Source organism: Pholcus phalangioides, unplaced genomic scaffold (genome assembly GCF_987345545.1).
Source record: "Pholcus phalangioides strain wild (caught in Gottingen) unplaced genomic scaffold, Ppha-v1.0 ptg000003l_1, whole genome shotgun sequence".
Lineage (NCBI taxonomy): Eukaryota > Metazoa > Arthropoda > Arachnida > Araneae > Pholcidae > Pholcus > Pholcus phalangioides.
The window spans coordinates 3,542,304-3,564,127 of record NW_028301596.1 but is presented as its reverse complement, the minus strand read 5'-3'; the positions used below and the strand labels follow the sequence as shown (position 1 = coordinate 3,564,127).

The 21,824-nt window shown below is 35.9% G+C and overlaps 1 protein-coding gene across 1 annotated transcript in view; it reads left to right on the top strand.

The window, feature by feature from the left end:
* Nucleotides 1-1,215: 1,215 nt before the first annotated feature.
* The window catches only part of LOC149087906 (adipokinetic hormone/corazonin-related peptide receptor variant I-like), an 87,799-nt gene continuing 67,190 nt past the window's right edge, over nt 1,216-21,824 (top strand). Inside the window, exon 1 of the mRNA XM_089242503.1 lies at nt 1,216-1,956. Within this exon, the coding sequence (XP_089098629.1) occupies nt 1,435-1,956 (522 nt within the window). The 5' untranslated portion in view covers nt 1,216-1,434. The remainder of the gene's footprint in view (nt 1,957-21,824) is intronic.

Genomic DNA, 21,824 nt, shown 5'->3' with positions numbered 1-21,824 from the left:
TTATCTCAAATATTTTCCAATGATGATATTTTTGTCTTCAATTTTAAAACAATGCATTTATTAACTGAACTATATTTCACAATTTATTATTTTTTTGAAGTTTTAATATTTTTTTTGTTTAAATATTTCTATTTTTCGTCTATTTATTAGATACTTATTATTGGAAGCGAAATATAGTACTTTTATGTATGCGTTGAGTTATTAAAAAAATCATATGGGTTTTCAAAATGTCTAAATGATTCCATGGATTATATAATAAAAAGATAACGTTGAAATAAAAATGATAAATTTTATTTTTTATTAGTTTTCGATTTTCTCGATAATAAACGCATTTCTACAAGCAATTTCAAATAATATGTCGTGTTTCAAAATAAAAACCTTGTTTTGATCTCCGGTTCAGTGAGCGGAAAAAAAAAAAATCGGGAAATGAAAACTCTCGCAGTTTTCTTGGTCCAATATAACTAATTTGAATTTCTTGTTTTGAGAAATGCGCGTCCGTTGGCGCCGGTGAAGAGAACGCAACTCCAGAAAGGGAGCACCATTTTTCCTCACTCCCAAAGATCAAAGCGGAAAATTGAAATCTGAAGCAGCGCACCTTGGCAATCGTTAAAAGACGAGAGTTTTTTGGTTCAGTCCCCTACATAAAAGACTGCTGCTGATGCTATAACTACATCGTTGTGAGTTCGGTGTCGTTTGTATATCCCCGGGAAAAAGTTTTCCCCGCCAAGTTTCCAGGAGCAAAAGGAGCAAGAAGGAGATGCGCGAAGGAAAATCTCATTCCTCAGTGGACTGGCGGTGATTGAGAGCTTCTTCACATTCACCTCCGAGAGATGATGAAGTGGATGCTGCTTCTTCTCTCAACATAACATTCTTCTGACGATATCGAAAGCGAAAAAAATTATATCTATTACAACGTAAGCAAAAATATTCATATATTGATTGATCATTTTATTTATCTTTTATACCAAAAACTTCGGATAAGAAACCGAATAGTTCCGACGGAATTCCTGTCAAATCATAGTGAGTTTTGCCCAAGATGTGATTGTTTTTAGTGAATTTTTGACATTGGATATCATCGAAACTTTGAAACATTGGGTTCATGTGTGTAATGTATAAATAAAACATATTCGCGTATTCATTTATCACTGTTTGTTCTTTTTATACCAGAGGCTTTGGATAAGAAATCAGTAGTTTTTCGACGGAATTATGCCCAGGTGTGATTTATCAGTTAATTTTTGACATTGAAATGGATTTGTCTCAATGAAAATCTTCAAAAACTATGGATATATGTGTATTTTAGCACTTGATGTAATATTTTCTACCCTATAATAATCTCTACTTCGAGCTTAAGAATTACAAAACGAGTCTAAGCTGGAAATTTTGTGTTTCTCTCCGTGGAAATAATAGAATTTCGTTTATATAATAATATCAATCATGTCTAACATATCTTATGAAGTCGAAGAATTTTTCGAGTTTTTCAATGTCTCCTGGGAAAACGAAACTCAAGTAAATTCCTCACGTAGCATCGATTCGTTGCTGACTTTCAGTGAAGATGCCTTCATGGAAACCATCATCTATTCAGTGCTTTTTGTTTTCGCAGCTTCAGGAAACGTTCCCGTTTTTATCAGTCTCTTGAGGAACAGACACAGGAAATCGCGGATCAAAGTGATGATAATGCACCTCTCGATAGCGGATCTGATTGTGACTTTCATCATGATACCACTCGAGATTATATGGAGGATTACCGTGCAGTGGGTCGCTGGTGATGTCATGTGTCGAGTGATGCTGTTCTTAAGGGCTTTCGGCCCTTATTTGTCGTCTATGGTTCTTATATGTATAAGCATAGATAGATACTTCGCTATAATTCATCCGCTGAAAGTGAATGACGCTCAGAGGAGAGGTCGGGTGATGTTGACTTTTGCGTGGATTACTAGCATTCTCTGCAGCGTTCCACAGGTGAGTCAACCATGAATAATTTTTTATTCTCCGATATATACTATATAATATGGAATCATGATTGCTAATATATCATCGTTAAGTGTAACATATACGTTTAATATAAACACAAATAATGAGTAACTTAAGGGGTCTGAAACCTTTTAACACGGTGGCAGCTATGTTCTAATAGAAATATCATTAAAAATACTAATTAATCATTCATTTATTTAAAACTTTTTACTCTTATTTTTGATTTCATATGCTATCCTATATGCCTGTACAAAGTTTTACATATCTCTGATACTCATGTTTTCGCTAATTCAAAAAGAAAACATTAAAAAGCAGCGTGCTCGCATTATAACGTAGCATGACATCAATGTGTTTCAAGAGAAATTGATTCAAAATATATGAAGAAAACGGTTTATTGCATAAAATGAAACAAAATATTCAGATTTCGTTGACTCAATATTTTTGAAATTGAATTGCAGATATAGTTTTTAATTTTTAAATTTAAAATTCAATTTTAAATTAGATTAAGTGATTTTGATACATTTCAGGAAATGAACCATTTCCTTTATTTTGAATCAATTTCTATTCAATTACATTGATTTCATGTTATGTTATCATGCACGCAAGGTGTTTTTAACTTTTTTTTGATAACTTGCAAAAAATCAAATATTAGAGATGTGTGAAATTTTATATTGACGTAGGATAGTATAAACAATCGAAAATATGTGTAAAAAGATTGAAATAAATCAGTGGTTATTTTCAAATACTAATTTTAATAATATTTCTACTAGAGCATAATTTTTAAAGTTTCTACATACTTTTTGCCCACCCTGTATATCTTGAAATCATTCATTTCAATAATAATTATGCAATTGCTCTTTTATTAATAGTGAAGTAATTTCTATGCGAAATTATTTCTCTCTCACTGATTTCTATAAGTTATTTTGTTTCACTAATATTCTGAAATTATTTGTTTCACTAATATTCTGAAATTATTTGTTTCACTAATATTCTGAAATTATTTGTTTCACTAATATTCTGAAATTATGTGTTTCACTAATATTCTGAAATTATTTGTTTCACTAATATTCTGAAATTATTAAATTATTTCAAAAATTATTAAATTATTTCTTTCAAAAATTATAAAATTATTTCTTTCAAAAATTATAAAATTATTTCTTTCAAAAATTATAAAATTATTTCTTTCAAAAATTATAAAATTATTTCTTTCAAAAATTATTAAATCGTTTCTTCCAAAAATTATTAAATTACTTCTTTCATTAGTTCTGAGCGCTCATGAATTCTGGAATTTATTCTCTCATTGGTTCTGTGAGTTTCATCAATCTTGTAATTATTTCTTTCATTAGTCTCTGAGTTTTCATCAATTCTGCAATTATTTCTTTCATTAGTTCTGTGTTTTCATGAATTCTGGTATTATTTCTTTCATTTTCAAATTAATCATCTTTGAATATTTACAACCATTTTCTGAAAATAAACGGCGGGGCACGGCAAAAAGCTTTGATGGCCATGTGTGTCCCGCGGTCCATGCGTTGAAGACTTTCGGGTTAAGATATGTTTAGAGAAATATTATATCAGGGAAAGAATATGGATCTTCTTGAATATGCCGTGATAAACGAGGAAGAATGCGAGAACCTTGGACTTGAAATATTTTTTTTTAAAAATGTGATAAATTGATTACGAATATTTAAAGTTTAGTTTCGCCTCATATTCACCACAGGGGATTAATTAACTTGTTTTCACTAGAAGATGAGGTTTTAAAATTCACTGTCACTAATTATAGGTAATCATTCTTTGAATTTTCCACGCAAGCTCACTAACTCGCAGACAACATCGCTATTATGCTCAGAAACATTTTATACGAAGAATTTTTGGAAAGAAATCGGTAGTTTCGATGGACTTTGTTCTAAAAACACTGTGGGTTATGTTAAGGTGTGACGTATGAGTAAATATTAGACATTGGATATTATTGAAATCAATGGTGTTTGAACGAAAATTATCGAAAAATTGGCATAAGGAACCGGACGTCTGTGCAATTTTGATGCTCCGTATATCCAATGAAATTTTATTATCTTGTATTTGATGTAATTTTATGTTTTATTCTTATATGTGTGTGTTACGACAGTTTTAATGAATCCTGGGATTATGCATATGGTTACCGTTCACTAAGTTCTCTGTTATACACTATTCGATAAGTTCTAAAATTTTGTTTATACGTGCTGAAAGTTTATTACATTTACTGGTTATTATGTATAATGCCAATTTTGTGTTGATAAATATGATAATTCAGATTTAACAGACATTACGCATAAACATTCTGTCTAAGATGGTGAATTCGAACACAGACTAATGTTAATATTTGTGAAGAAAGTCAACATTACAGAACTGATAAATATTTGTTTTTTTCCCCTTTTCATATCTATTTCTATTATTTAAATTTTTTTATACCAAAACGTTTAATACACGTATCAGATACGGGAAAAATTGTCAAGTGGATAAATGAAGATGATGCATTTGTCACCCGTTATTCGCGAGGCTTACGTTCCAGGGGTGATCGCGAATCCGGAAAATCCGCGAATAGTCCAAACCCTAAAACTTTGTTCTTTAGGATCTCATTTTTGCGTTGAAAAAGTAGAAAGAGGGAGAAGGTTCAATTGATTCAAGGCGATGCTTTCTGGAAAGAACTGCATTATGTCGGTTAGTCGTTTCTTCTAAATTCCTGCTAATGTTTTTAGAGTATAGTGAAAAGGCTTCCTTTACCAATTTTTGCACCTGTAAAAAACGTAAAACGTACCACAGATAGGTCTATTTCATGGAAACAATCTATTGCCTATTTAAACTTCCTAAGCCTTTACTATGCTGCTCACAATGAACTTGCCTTCTAATTCTCAATGCTTGATCATCGTCATAAGGTATATTCGGTAGATAGATAGATAGAACCGCTCACAACCCCGGACTGCTACAAAGCACCTTACTTCCGTTACCTCAAAAGAGGCAGAGTTGTGTCGAAAAAGTTAGCAAAGATTTATAGTGGTGGCTCGCCCCGTGCTCGCAAGTTTCGAATCACTCGCGTCGTTCCCCCATTAAGACAGTCATCAACTCGATGCAACGTGCAAGACATTTGACTAAAATGGACAGCTGAACCCAATGACTAGGGAGAAAAATTGCACGTGCGCCCAGTGGCACATAAGTGCCGGAGACCGCAGACTGGGATTACGAAAGAAATATGGAAAATACTTCTGGACAAGAAAGAAGCTGGCATGTTGAAGTAGGAGAGATTTGGGAATGGACTAAATACACAATATTTAGATCATTATAGGTATATTCGGTTTCACAAGCAGTCAGCTCGATTTGTCCCTCTTCTGCCAATTTCTGAATTGCTATTAATTAATTCCCTAATTTCTTATTCATTATCAGTGAACCCTTCCCCATCAACAATCCAGAAAAAGTTTTTCCGTAGTCTAAGCGTTTCCATTGTTCATACAAAACACTGAGATATGTGATCGTATCTTATCATAAATTTGAGGTATTAAATACCTCGGGTGGTAACAGAATGGCGTCTACAATACCACATACCTTTTTTATTGAAAAATAGAAATAGCACAGAAAAATAGCACTTGCCACATGAAAGGAATGTAGAGATCTAGGGCTGTGTAATAGCAGGTTTAGCTACAGCGATAGGGCGATCGAATAAAAAGTTCTTATTTCTTGATATATTTGACTGTAGACTTATTGATGCCGCAAAAAGGGGAAACCGCAGCAATGAAGCACCAATACGTATTCCGAATTTTCCTTTTGAAGTTTTTCACTTTCAGAAACATTTAGACAACAGTCTTATATATTTTTATAAGCACCAGAAAAATCTATAGAAGGGATTTTTTAAACGTTTATTTAACATGTTATGCACATTTTATATTCCTTTCCGATAGGAGAATTATTACCTATACAGTGTTTTCCAAAGAGACTGGGAAAGACACTATGAATACGAAAACCGCGAATATAATAAATCCGAGAACACCAAGGGCCGACTTTTCAGCAATAAATTAGGAATTTCGCCTGCAACTAGCGCTGTCCAATGTATATACATCTTGATTTTCCATAATTTTCCCCCATGAAATATTGACCGCCATAGTAATACCCATTAAATTACCTAGCAATCGGTAACAACTAGGGAGTAATCAGTAGTTACTAACTGAATTGGAGGTAAATTGCCCACGGCGATAGACCGAAGTTATGATAGGATCGAATGAATGAATTTATCTAGAATGCCCAGTTTTTGAGTGTGATTAGTATGCGGCTTATGGTACCACGAATGAAATTTAATTTTCACTTTATCTGAATTGAGACAATTGAGCCAATCTGACAAAACCAATGAGATTCGGGGAATCAGAGCTCCAAAAACACACAAATATTCACTGAAATATCTTTGAGAATAAAATCAGTGTTGAGCCGTGAATCACCGATTTATCGCTCCAGCACTGAGCTCGGATACATGTGGCTTACATTGGATCTCGATACTGCAGTTAAACATTGACCTTGTATGTTTCACTCATTGATTGAACCATGATACTTACTGTAAGCCATATATATTACGCATTCTACGTTTATTATTTCTATTTCAATCCTTACATTCGTTTTCTGTAATGCTGTCACATAACACAACAGGTTATCACCGTTTATCCGAATTAAATAAACAAAAATAAATAATTTTATTGGTTTGAGAAGTAGATTCTTCAATGAGTGGCAATTTGTTGTTGTTGTTTCTTACAGTTTTATTTACAAAATATACAATGCATTGGGAATATAATGGATCATATAAGGTGGCGTGTCAGAACAATTTATATAATGCAACGGGGAAAAAGTGAATGAATGATAAACACATAGAATAAACATTTTCATAATATACAGATAAATAATAATAGGTAAGATACATATTAAGCTGGCAAAAAAAGTACAGACAGACATTACCGCTGACCACCCAGAGAGACCATCTTGGGATGGTTTGTGCTCTTTCCCAAACGGATGGACGATCTCGGACAGCCTGATATCAGACTCGATTGTGGAGGAGGAAAAAGACACATATTTTACCCCAGGAAGCACCATTAACATCTTTCAATAGAAATACCGTCGAATTCCGTTATAACGGAATTCAAGAGACCGGAAAAATCACTTCGTTAAAAAGAAATTTCGTTATAAAGGAATTCCAGGTTTTTGCATTGTTCCTATGCAAACTTTCCTCGGGGGGGGGGGGGGGGTGTTGGAAAAGTGCTCGTGAAAACGAGATTTTCGCTATGACGGTATTCGTTAAAACGGGATTCGACTTTATATGTAACTCAGTCCAAACTTACTGTGGTGAAATATACTTTGACCTTTGAAGACCGAACACAGCCCGCTATACCGGTAAAATATACTGTGGTAAATTGATTTATACTAGTAATTTTTAATTTAGACTAATCCGAGCAACTCTTAGAATAGTTAGCTTTTCTTCAAAACATAATTATTGCGCATTAACTTTTACATATACACGAATTTCAATTTTACGGTTTTAATTCATTCTTCATCAGTAGTTCATGATACAACTACAAGGTAATCTCAAGAACACGAGGGTGTTCTGGGCAGGGAAGAGTACACATATAAGACCTCAACTTTGGAAAAATGTCTGGGTTTTCAACAAAGATATTTTGCTTAAATTCGAACCTCTAAATTAATGGACCCAATCAGGTCTAGCTTGAACAGTCCGTAACGTATCAAAACTTTAGAAAATGAACTTCCACAGCGTAACTTCCGTTACTTAAACTGTTCCGTTTTGGTACATAGGCTTTTATGGTGAGTTTTAAGCATATGACAATGCTGTTAACAAGCTCTCTTTTTTTAAAGGGAGCCATAAAAATAATCTATTCTTCTCAAACTTTTTCAGTGACGAGTTAACTGAAATTAACGATGAGTAATCGAGAGTTCGATAGCATTGCTCTCTGTGAAAGTTGGATGAATCTGAAGGAAAAATTACGACTTATATATTAGGGGGCCGAGTTAAAGGGGTTTTAGTGTATATTAACCGGACCTTAAGACAGATATGAATATTTGGATGTGGGATTAGAGTAAAAAATCGCAAATGATTTTGAAATCATTTCCCCGAATACGCAGACGAGACTATGTTTAATATTTCATGGAACAAAAATTTTGTACTTGTAAATATATTTCCTGAGAATTTTATCCTGGAAAACATGCCTATATATATTTGTAGAATATAAAGTCATTTTCAACTCACCTTTTATACCTATACGTTCCAAATATAGCTCACTCCACTCCAGGAATTCTAAGAATTTGCTTGAACCGAGCTGTTGGAAGAATTCCCGGAATCTCCTTCAACTGTGCCTCATTCCAAAAAAATTTGCAACGTAGTGTCTGTGAGATTTTTTTGCTTTTCTGTAGTTTTCCGGTGAAAACATAAACCTGGATCACAAATTTTTTTTCTTATTATTCTTGTCAATGCATTTGGATCGGAACGGCTCACCGCAGCTGAAGAAAAGAGTGGGGGGGGAGGGAGAGTAATTCTTGGGAATATTATGGGACGCTGAGCTGTCTGAATACATGGCTCAGGAACAAAATACTGTTCACTCCCTGTCGTGACCTTCTGGGGCTCGCTTACTCAAGCAGATTTCCTAGATTGATCGAGAAAGGAGATGAAAGTATTGATGTTTTTCGTCACGAGACATATACGCGTGAAAAACTGTTCCCCGACATCCATTTATCTTAGCAATAGTTGCCTATGAAACTTTTTGAGAGAGAGGTCAGAGTTTCTGAAGCTCTCGTGGCATTTTGAGTCAAAATTCATTCATATTACTATGATATCCGATAAGTCACATAAGAAAACAGGGAGGTATGTTGAAGGTGTACAAAAATTAGTGCAGGTATTTTTGTCGAATCATTCTGTTATTCATCAAAGATGCCGAAATGATGAAATACCGTAATTTCTAGTAATAAATCGGTGGCATATTCACAGTAAGATCACTATGCAGCAGGGGTCTTCAAACTTTTTTCTAGTCGCGAGCAATGCCAGAGTCTATCATTCCATTATCAAAAGAAAAGCAACCTTTTCGGTAAGTTCGACATACGAATGCATGAAATCAGGATGATTTGAATTCTATAACGCAATTCGTACAAGGTATTTCATTGGAACGTCGATCAAGTGCTCGCGAGCACGAAATAGCACACGAGAATCGATCATTGTTTGTGCTTTATTGAGCACCGTGGTGCTCGCGGCAAATGGGTTGAAGATACCTGCTCTAAAATAATCACTTTGAATTCTTACTTATAACATTTAATGCAACTTAGCCTGCATAGAAGCAATTTTGTATAACTTGAAATAGTGGGTGAAGCTAAGTTCAATGGATGTCTATTTGTTTTCGTCAATAAATTACACATTCTGAAATGATTCTGGTTTTTTTCAATAAGAAAAATGTGAATTTTTATATACTGGGTGTCCCATAAATTTGTAAATAGTTCAAAAATTCATGAAAATTGTAGAAAATGGGTATGAATGCGACTTGTGAGAAAGTTATTTCCATGGAAGGGTTGTTTTTTTTTATTTTTTCTTTGGCACAGCCAAAAATAGTTCAAATTTTTACCGATAGAGAGCGTTGCATGAAAGTCTGCCGGAAGGGATGGAACGTGAGCCTTTCTTCAATATATTCCGTGTCCGAACTGTTAGCAAAGCTTCAGGCAATGATTCGTGGGTGAAGTAAAATACTTCACTTATAGCGCTTTATACACTGATGTCAACATTGCAATGAAAACCTGTAATGAAAAAAAACAAACAAATAAAACCTGCAATAAAATCACTGCAATAAAATCACTGCAATAAAATCACTGCAATAAAACCTGCAATAAAACCTGCAATAAAACCTGTATGTATAAGCGCCAGTATAAGGGAAATTCAGAAGTCTGTTGCTAATCCGACACCCTGCATTTTATAGGACGCGCCCTTGTATATTTCTGGTGATCAGCTTTCGTGCAGCGTTCTCTATCGACAAAAAGTCGAACTAATGTTTTTTTTTCGTACCAAAATAAAAATCCCTTTTTGTTAGAATAACTTGTTTGAAAACCTCATTCAAACCCATTTTTTTAATGAATTTTTAAAATATCTACGAAGTAATGGGACACCCTGCATGTGTTAGTGTACGATATTGAGAAATAAGTGAATAAATATTTAGAAATTACGGTAAATGAAACGTAAAGCCACCAAATATATATTTTTGGGATGCCAAGTCCCCGACTCCCCTCACGAGACTTCTCCAGATATACCAGTAATATAATTCATGTAATTACACTGACACATGCCATGTCGCAATGTAAACGAAATCGCTAAATAGGATTTTCAGACGACCTCAATGAGATGGGAATTGACAAGCCTTGTGGGAACCCAACCCAGGTCTATGAACTTTAATAATCTCGGGATGTTTTTTTGAAAATATCTATATGCATCAATATTCCCCCATGTAATAAACATTTCAGTGTTTATTATAAGAGATATAAAAACTGCTTTAACGAGTTTCTATGCGTGTAATCACAGGACGGAAATATACGCTGGGACAGAGGTCGGCAAACTCGCGAGCCGCATGCGGCTCTTTGGCCCCTGAAGGGTGGCTCTTCCCCAAACTCTCTCCCCCTACCCCGTCCGGGTGCACAAAAGTTCCAGATTTTTGCAAAATCATGTTCAGACACGCGTTTTGGAGATTTTGTTATCGCTCCCTCCCCTCCCAAGTAAATCATCTTTTTCACGGTTTTTTGCCGGAAAAACAGTGAAAGCCTGACGCTGATGTCACGTTACACTTCTGCGACCAATCAAATCTAGCGACCAGGCCGAAACTGGGAAGTTCGAGAAAAAGTTGTCGGAAACAAGGTTTTTTTCCCTAAGGTACTCGGGGTAGATAGACTCGAAAGACGAGTCTCCTCTCAGAACATGGGGGGTGGGGGACATATGCAATGTTTTCCAAAGTAAGGAACGTCAACCTCTACCCTGCCAGATTATAGAAGACGATGCCCCTGGGCCTCTCATGACAGCCTCCCGAGGCCTCCTCTCTCCAACCAACGTCGCACAGTGCTGCGTTTTACGAAAGTCGTGGCCAAAACCCCAAAAAAAAAAGTTTTGCCGTTCGACCCTGATTTTTTCACAGATGAAGAGTGAATAACCCCCGGCTTCTGACGTACATTTTTTTTTTCGTTCATCACCTTTTAGTTTTCGCCCAGAAGGAGCTCCAATGTGGTGATTCAAGTAGCAGTATACCGCACAGCAACAGGCCTACAACGATTAATTATTCAATCACTTCACTCGTAGTTAGAAAAACTGGTGACAGATGGCAGCACTACACATAACAAGCATTACACAGAAACAAACTTTACGTTAGATTTCACTACACGTACACACACATTCCCGCATGTACCAATTCGTTAGAGGTTCCGCAGAGGAATATGAACGAGGTACATGTGTGGTTTAGTAGTAGTATACCGCACATCAAACTAAACCTTTCGCAAAGCCGCTCTCGTTTAGAAATTTCGTAGCTCTCCGGGGAATTTTAGGCAGTTATTTCATTTCTTTCAAGTGTGTTAGCAATTTAGAAATACATTTTTAATTTCGTTTTTGATATTTTTATTAAAAAATAAATTATTTTTAATGCCAAGAAGTTTTCAAAAAAAGTTCATTTTTGTGAGTGGCGGTAGAAACAAGTGACCTGATGTGACCTCCTGAAATTCATTTCTCAACATACTTTAATATGTTTAGTTTATGCAATAGGTGAAATTAGCTGCTAATATCTGCTACTCCGCTGACCCCAGCGACTTTTCTTCAACATGCCATAGCTGAGGCTTGCCTATACAAAGGCGGAATAGATTTGAATTTGAGAAAATTTCTTTAAAAATGGCAGATTATTGCCCTGATAACCGCAGATTATTTGAGCTTTAACATTGAAAGCTGCAGAACATGCCTCAGATTCTTTTTTTTTTTTTGTCTTTTTAGTTTCAAACTCAGGGTACTCCACTCTGAAAAAAATTTAGATTTGTAACAAAATACTTATAAAGGATCATAGCACAAATTTTAGGCAGCAATGCACCGATTTAGAAAATCGCGTAAAAAAATGACACACAGAATGACGTTTTAAATGCTTAAATTATATAAAATTTGAAAGGTGTACACAAATCGTAAACAAATGAATTGCAAATCTTGACTGATCTTAACAAACGTTCTCATTTTCTGCGAAGTACTGTACACACAAAGAATCTGTGGTGAACACATATCAGAATTTGCTGACACTAATAAGAGAACAAAAAGGACAATAACTGATTCATTAAGGAAACAGCACATACATCAAAAACTTAAATAAATTCGAAAAAGTTTCGTGCAAAAATTATCAAGATGTGATGCACGAATTAATAACTTTTTCTCATCCATTCATATCTAGTATGAGGGAAACAACGAAAAAAAAATAATTTAAGATTGCGGCAAAACGTCTTCTATTACCCAAAACTAGTTTTGACTATTTGAGCGATATCTATATATGTAAAATTGATTTTCTGTGTATATGTTCTCTCTAAAAGACCACAATTTTAGATCGATCGTTACCAAATTTTACGTATACTCGTAAACGATACAGGACCTGACTTGAACGATAGGCCACTGTAAAAGTTTGACAAAACAGGTCAAATGCCCGAAATTATCAGGCAAGAATGGTTCTTGGGTCTCAACAATGACTTTCGGAATGTTTACTTTATTCACCGTGGTTCCCTAACAATGCGCCTGAGACATGTTTATTCCTTTACAATGGTTTGTCACTTCTTCAATACTCACAGTATGTTGAAATAACCTGGGCAACGCCGGCTATTATAGCTAGTTGTTAATCTACTGTATTTTTGTGTGACTTTAAAAAGAACCTATCCAATGTCACTTGCTTTTGCATCCTTTTTAGGATTTCTCGGAAATAGGAAACTGCATTGTCGTTGGACAGATTCGTTGCTCGGTTTGCTACAGGTTTTATTTGATTGGTTCTTCTCTTCTACAAATATTTTGCAGAGATTCCCACATTCTGTACATCTCTCTAATCTCATCTGAAAAGCGAGACACTTCCCTTACTTCTCTCTTCCTTAGACGAGATACCGTCCGTAGAACTCTTGCTGATGCGTGCAAAGATACATCAGTTGATCTACGGTCAACTCTAACCCATGTTCTTTCACTAGTTCTTCAATGTCATCCTCATGCACCTCCAGTCCCATTTTTTTCTCCAAGGACATAATCTTCTCGACAAACGTTGGCTCCTATTCACGAGCTAGCTTCTCAACGTCACCTTCAATAATGCAATCAGCCAGCCCATAGTTTACGCCAAGCAGAATTTTAAAGAACTACAAGCGCACATACGAGTGGTTACAATGATCTAGTTTCGTATCGTAAACGGTCACTCCCGCACGTGAATTCATTTTTTCGAATGAAGTACGCTGACCGGAGACTGTAAAAGTGTATATCACCCACAATTCCACCTACGGGCACGGACGAAAGCGAAATACCATCAGCTCAGTATTAATAACGTGAAAAAATAAATTGACAAAACTCAAATAACAGAGTCAAAATTTGTTCAAAATATTTGCTCGCTATATGAAACGTTCGAATTTACACTGTACTTCTATTCTTCTATAAAATTTCAAAAAAAAAATACTACTAGAATATTTACGACAGATTAACAAATGCTGAGAAAAACATGGATTATATTATATCTATTCGAAGGAAATGATTCTCAAGAATCGATCCTGGGTTCGGCCTGTGCTTTTTGTCATTCCAATTTCTATCCATAAATCTCCATTGCCTTTTATTTCCCGATGGCATCTTTGAGAACCTAATTTTTTATTTTATTTTCTGAAAGAAATGATCGAATAAGAAAAAAAGTTTAAAAGTGATAGATTTTCAAAAAGAAGGTGAAACGAATCGAGAGATAAATTTTTGGAGATTTCCTTTGCGATAAACAAACATCAGTCTTCATTGAAGTTCAAAATCATCGGATGTTACTTTTAAGGAAACGTTCATTTCAACACAGCAAGACATGTGAGAAGGAAACAAACACCACGTTTTTATTTTGTGCGATTTTTGGAGTTTCTCTTCTACTTCGATTACCGCACAGGATTTCTATCACATACTGTATGTATTTACTACGCCATCTTTTTTTTCTTGACTGAATGATGCCATCCCTCATATGTGTTCGAATGAGACTTTGAATCTACACAGATACAAAGCATACTCTAAAAATCGGGGAAAAAGATAGAATTTCAACGAAAAGTTGTGCCGTGAATCAAACCAAGCACATGACAGAAGCCATCTTCCACTATGAAGTCTATGGTTTCTTTTGACAATACATTGAAAAGGTTTCAATACCATGAAATGGAAGTGGACGAATCACATATGTCTGCGTCAAAATGCTTTCGGATTAAAATGCATTTCTTTTGGCAATATTCGCTAGTTTCTTTTCTAATATTGCAACAATTTCTTTTTGGTTCCTAGAACGTAACGTATTTGGGAATTTTATGCTTCAGAACATTGGCTCATAACCAGAGATGCGAGAAAGCAATTTTGAAGAAGCGAGCTTGAAAATGTTTCATGATACCAATTCTGGTATATGATTATAGTGCATGACAGTGAATACGAAGGTTTTTACCAGCTGGCTAATGCGAAGATATATTTTGGAAAGAGAGACAATTTAACTGCCCCTGCGGGGAATCGAACCCAACTCCTTTCACTTTCCGAGTGAACATCTTAGACCACTAGACTACAGAGGCAACGAATATCTCGATCTTTCCTTAGAGCTCGTGTGCACTGAACGGGACCGTACGTGGATGGTCGGACCTAACTCAGATCACAATTGCTGCCAATGCCACCAGATGGCGACTTATCCGAGGATGATGATCCCTCCTCTATCCATATGAAGGTTTTTAGCAGCTGGCTAAAGCGAAGATTTACTTTGGAAAGAGAAAATTCAACTGCTCCTGCGGGGAATCGAATTGAATTTTCTCTCTCTTTCCAAAATATATCTTCACATTAGCCAGTGTTAACAACCTTCGTATGGATAGCGGAGAGTGACATCAACCTCGGACGACAATGAATGTCTAACATGAAATTTATTTTTGTATTACAATATGTATAATTCTTCTCAGGTTTTTTCACCTGTTGAATAACAATATCATTGTATGGAAAAAGCTTTATCAGCTCTTGTTTCCAGATCTTACTACGTGAATCGTCAGAAAGTTATATACTTAGGCATTATTAATTCGTGACCTATCATAAAAATACGACAATACTGAGGCACCAAATTTTACATCGTATCAAAATTTCCTAGAACTGAATTGCGCTGGGAAATGACTTCGTCCTTCTGTGGTAGGTTCGTAGTTCGAGTCACGTCTGATCGAAATTCGGGAAGACTACAAAGCAAGCATTTCGGAAATAAAGGCAGTATCCCATACGACGTGCGTTTATTTCGATGTCTGAATGAAAATCGGAGTATCGCCAACTTTAACAGGCCCATAGTCACTTTTCATTTGGTCATCCTGTCCCAAAAATCCCACTTAGTCTTTCTTGATAACAAGAAAAAAATTTCATGTGTGGTATTAACCGACATATTTGAATTAAAAAATCGCTTAAAATTCGGGGGAAGGACAGCATATGAAGCGCAGAATGAATTTGTCCATTAGGTATTCCTTTCTTCATTTTCAATGATTGTTAAACTGAAATACCTCCACGAATATTACATTTAAAAACAGATTTTTTGGAAGGAGGGGGGGGGGGACTCATGAGAAACAGCGCTACAATCATGTTAATAGGGGTTTATAGGACCGGGTTTCTGGATTTTAAAAAAGTCATTTTTTTAAATAAGTGTACAACCCCTTGGAAATATGAATGACGTGCCTGATCATTTTTGTCACACCACTGTCATTTTTTGCACACGAAGGATAATTGGACCGGGACCTACAGTTTATTGCCGATTCCGAACGGCAGTTTTTATATACACACCGAGAGGTTGGTGTGTTTACCCCTCGACTCCACGCGGTGGCAATCTTTTACTGTGGTCATACGTCGCCGTTTCTCTCTGTTGTACCCTTGTGTCAGGAAAGTTTCTGACAAGGACGAACCGGGTATCGAACTCGAACTCGCGGCACTTCTAAACCTTTGGCACTTTAGGCGAGTACATTATTGACCTGGGCTGCCGCGCCCCTATGACGTTTGTGAAGTCTACACGTTATTTGGATACTTTTTCGAATAGGAAGTATGCTTCTAGGATCAACGGTCCACGACCTATTTACCTATGTTCTCTGTAGATTTCTAACGCATCTCTACATTGTGTTTGTGTCTGATCATAACTAAAAAACTGCGCAATTGCAAAGAAAACCAAAAAAAAATCTTGGTTTCTTTTAAATGTTGATATCTATGTTCACTGTTCAAAACATAACTTATAGAAATATGACATGATGTCGCTGTCCACTTGTTAATGCAAGAAATACAGAAAACTGGATATGTTGTGTTCTCTCTCACAAAATCTCCCCAAAATATCTCTTAACAACATCCAGTTTTCTGTATATCTTGTATAAAAAGAAATGATTGCTTTTGGTAGCGAATCTTCGTCAAAGTTTCTTGTGTAGTGCTACTAAGAGGGCGTATGATAATTCTAATTATCAATTAATTAATAAATTGAGATGAAAATTGAATCAAAATGGATTTAAAAGTTTAAAATGGCAAGCATTAATGTTAAAGTCGGGATACCGTGGGAATATTCTGAGTATAAAAGTAAGCACGAACTTGCTTATTATAATCATGAAATTAATGCTTTTTATGAGCACGAAGGACACAGTTCCCGATTGGGATCACGTTCTGCTGAGATGTAAAAGGGGCATAACTTAAGTATAAATAACTTCACTCGCTGTCTTTATAAGTGCCTGGGTCAAGAAGTTACGGGGATTCACAATAAATAAAAACGTGAGAATGAAAGCATTATCTCGATGGTCTAGAAATATTCCCTAATATGCGAAATTTCACCCCGTTTCCAGTTATGATGGGAGGCTATAAACAACGGCAATCGCGATGTAATGTTGAGAATTCGATACTGTTAACAAAGAATCCCTCTCACAGTCGGGTCATTTTATCGTTTTCTTATTCTTTGTGGTTCTTCCTGTCACACGATACACGGTAACGATTCTTTGCTGATGAAGGAAATGATGAAGTGGCGTATAAGTTGCAATCGTCGGTCTTGATGACAAGTCGTTCCGAAGAAGACATTAAGAAAAATCGATGAAAAAAAAAAAAGCAAAATCATCAGATTAATTCATTGAAACGGTAATGGAGAAAAGGAGGTATATTTCATCACAATATCAGTGTTCTACGCGAGAGTTCGGAAACAGAAAGAGATGGAATTGGTTTTCAGAGATACCAATAAATCGGTAAACGCCACTGTGAATCGATACTGAGATAATCAAGAAGATAAACGAGTTAAGTGAATACTTTTTTTCTCCGGTCCTGTCATGTATAATGAAAAGTTCATTAACGTGTGTGATAAGTAAGTGCATGTAAATCTGGAACGAGGGAAGAGTGGCATTGAGTTAAAATGCGAGGAATTGGCCAGAGATCGGAAGGTTTAGATATATTAAGAAACTATATTTATGATAACTTTTTGTGCATGGAAAATTCCGATAGAACAAATACTTGACAAATAAAGAAATGCGTAATAATTTCAGAGTGGATGCGATAATTGATTTTGGCAGGATTTAAATCAAATTTATCATTACGATTGCTATTTTTAGGGGGCGGGCTGTGCATGATTAATTCTAAAAAAAAAATGAAGTCCAGTCAAGTCACAATGGAGGCAGTTTGTTTATTTTCGTGCTCCGTTAAAATTTTGTTTTAAAACGTGAATATTAGGTTATGGCAGGCAGTAAATGAGTAATTATTGTTTATTAAGTGTAGGAGTAAAGGTTCATATGTGGAGTTGTGTGATGTAGGAAAAAAATTTGGATATTGTTAATGCCACGCGTGCTATATCGGTGCAGTCGTGATCAACGGGCGACGGTTATCATCTTACGCTCTCAATGACTGAAAATTTTCAGTGATGATCGATGTAAATTTTTCATCAGATTTGTCGGCGGGAATGTCAGCTTCAAAACGGTATGAAGATCGTTCAAACATTCCAATTAGTTCGAAGTGGATGGTATGATTACAAACTCCGGATATGAACTTCAATGGTTTTCAAGCGGTTTTCTAAACTACATTTAAAGACCAAGTGGACATGATAGGGGTGAGTGATTTTCGAAACTTGATAGCAGAGATTATCAACCAGAACATTTGCAATAATTCAACCTGTTAATCGTTGCTATAACTCTTATAATTGGTGAGATATGATTTTTTAAAAGGAATCCAGCGTTGTGTGTATGACTCACCATTTTCGAACCAGGTGACAAGTTTTATTATACATGTAAATGGTTGTTGGACTTTTCACTGCATTTAGCCATGTTTGGTATTTGAAGTCTTGAATTGTTTCTTTTACTGACTTTCTTTTGCCATGGTAAAAGTTTTTTGACAAACATTATACTATAATTTTTTGCGAACGAATTTCATTGGTGACCATTCAGTCGGGTCACACATGTTTCTCATGTATTGGTGTTCTTCATAATTTGTAGTGGCGTTAATAGTTTCGTACTGAATTTACATTTCTGAACATTTTAATATAATTTTTTGTGAACGAATTTCATTAGGTGGCCATTCAGTCGGGTCGCATACATGTTTTACATGAGTGGTTATTCTTTATAATTGGTAATGGTGTTAATAGTTTTGTGCTGAGTTTACATTTTTGAACATTTTTCATAATATTTGTGAACGAATTTCATTTGGTGACCATTCAGTCGGGTCGCATACATGTTTCTCATGTGTTGGCGTTCTTTTTATTGGTAGCGGTGTTAATAATTTTGTACTGAATTTACATTGTGAGAACATTTAATATAGTTTTTGTGAACGGATTTGATTTGGTGACCATTCAGTCAGGTCACGCATAAATTTCTCGTGTTAATATTCTTCATAATTGGTAGTGGCGTTAATAGTTTTGTACAGACTATGGATAAGTCAAATAAGACACCTATAGGGACCCCAGCTTTTGATTCAAACATGGACAAAAAAGAAATCCTTGTGGGAACTTCAAATCAACCAGACTGCACAGATCACCCATTCCATACGGACACAAACACGACAAGTCCAATACTAGATCTTGAGAGAAGCGAGCACAATGAACCGGATAAAAAGAAAAAAGAACAGAGAGATAATCGAATCAACAAGAAAACCTCCAAAATTCACAAAGTCTTTAAAAATTTGGCCAGGTCTTTCAATGAAACTTTCAATATTAGCTCCCGTTTAGCAACATCGGAAAACTCAGATGTCTCAATCTCGTCGTCAAACTCATCGATTGGCTCCCTCTCATCTTCGTCGTCAACGTCAGACGTAGTCTACAAACTGAATTCCTGCTACCCACAAACATCAATTTCAAATAAAGCAGAGCAGATAAAACGGAAACATAAAATTGGTATTTTCAACATACAGAAAACATCTTCATTTGTGCATAATGAACAACCAGAAAAGCAAGACTCGCTCAAGTTCAGCATAGAAGATTCAGAATGTCAGAGAAAAGTCTCTCGAGCAACTGATGCCTATAATGGACCGATTACATTTACAAGTCAAGTAGCAGTGAAAATCCCATTGACAGAAAAGACACAAAACATAGATCTTGAAACAATGGAAACGAAAACTGAACCCTCAATGGTATTGAATAATAACACTCTACATGACCTACAGATTTTCTCTGTAGAAGAAAGGACGAGTAATTCCGGGGAACAGGGCAGTGAATCAAAGACACTCCTCTCTGTTGATGATCTCAATTACAATGATTCCCAAAGTCAGTTGGGTCTGTCAAACACACCACTTTCTTGCGGGCGCAAACTGCTTGGTAAACTAAATACTGACATATCTTGTGACCCTGAATCTCACTCGAAAGGAACTTCTCTCTCATTAAATACATTGACGGTCCAACAACCAAATCACTTTAGTTCGAAAATAATCGACTCATCAATTGAATCATGGGATGAAGGCAGTTATTTGGATTCTCTACCAGAGGGAAGTGATTGCACCGGGAACGACAAGGAACTTCAGACAACGCTTGACTATTTAGACTTCAAGAAAGAGAAACTTGATAAAAGCCATTTTTTCTTACAAGAAAAGTCAGCAGAAGTACAGAATCTCTCTTCGCATAAAAATTCCAAAAGTTATAATAGTGTAAAAAAAAATAAAAGGTCTGGTAAACAAAACGTCAAGTCTCAAGTTAAGAAAAGAAGTGAGGAGCACAATACTGACAATATGAACATTTCCCAAGAAACAGAAAGTTTAAAAACCTCCAAGAAAAAAAAAGAGAACCTTGAGATAAGGGTCAAAAAACAAACTCAATGTGAAGACAAAATTTGCTGTCGGAACAAGAATACAAAAAACACTTCTCGTCGGTTAGAAACACCCAAATCAGCTGAAAAACCTGTCAGACGAAGTTCATCAAGACTTAAGGAAAAAGACAAGAACCTTGCCATATCTAGGGGTCAAGGAGGTTCTGGGGATCTCCTCAAGCCCAGTTTGATAACAGAAATGCAATCCAGTGATAATTTGAGTACAAATAATTCTGTAACCTTACCTTCTCAACAAGCTTCATCTCAAGTCATACCCAAACTCAACGGTCATCAAGTATATGCACAAAAAACGATGGGTGCCAATACTTCAATCTCAACTGATTTTTCAGCGCATAAAACACTCCAACCAAATGTACAAGTACTCCTGGAGGAGCTTCGGGAAATTTTGAACTCCTATACAAGTGATAATGGCAGAGGAAATGTAGGGTTCTGCATTCCCGCTAAACAACGCAAAAGAAGCAATAAAATAATTGATGCAATCAATATCTGGGCAGACAACATCCCCAAATCTACTAGGGACAACTTCTGCCAAACAGAAATATCTTCTCCTCAGGAACTAACACTCACTTCGACTACACAACATTCTTTTACTCAGTCGCATCAAGACCGTCTCTCAGCTCAACCACAGATCGAAACAATTCTCCAACAGCAGATTAGCAAAATGGGTGAGATGTGCAACAGAGCACCACAACAACCTCCGAAACCACAAAGAGATATCGCTAAAAAAACTCACAGAGAGGCTGGAGTCAACACCAACATTCCAGAAGTATCGCATGATCTGCGACAATCAGAGAAGGTTATATTTTCTCCATCTGCAACCACATCAATTAACACTGCAACTAGTATTAAAGCTGTCAACACCTGCATCTCTGGAGTTGAAACTCGCACAAGACTTGAACAGTGGTTAAGCAACAATTACAACCCCCCTGCAGCGTCACTGGAAAAAACCAACTCTATGATAGATTCTATTGTGGAATGGATTGAAGAGACTGTAAAACAAGAACTCAGTGGTTTGACACAAACAGACTCCCCATCACTACAAGGACAACGCCTTGAAAAACAACATGGAACTGCGAGAAAATCGGCAGAGAAGAATTTGCCCGTTGTGACTAATTCTGAAAAAATCACACAGATATCAATTCCCATATCTTCCCCTCCTCAACAAAAGGACTCTATAATATCAAATCATGTAGATGAATTAAATGACAGTTCATCTTCCTATATCATAGTTGACGAGCTCTCTTCCAATACAGAAAATCCTTTCCAAGAAGTCAGCTACAGGAAGAAGCAGCAGAGGAAAAACAAGAATCGGCAAATCTATTCAGTGCTGTTATACAAGAACAGAT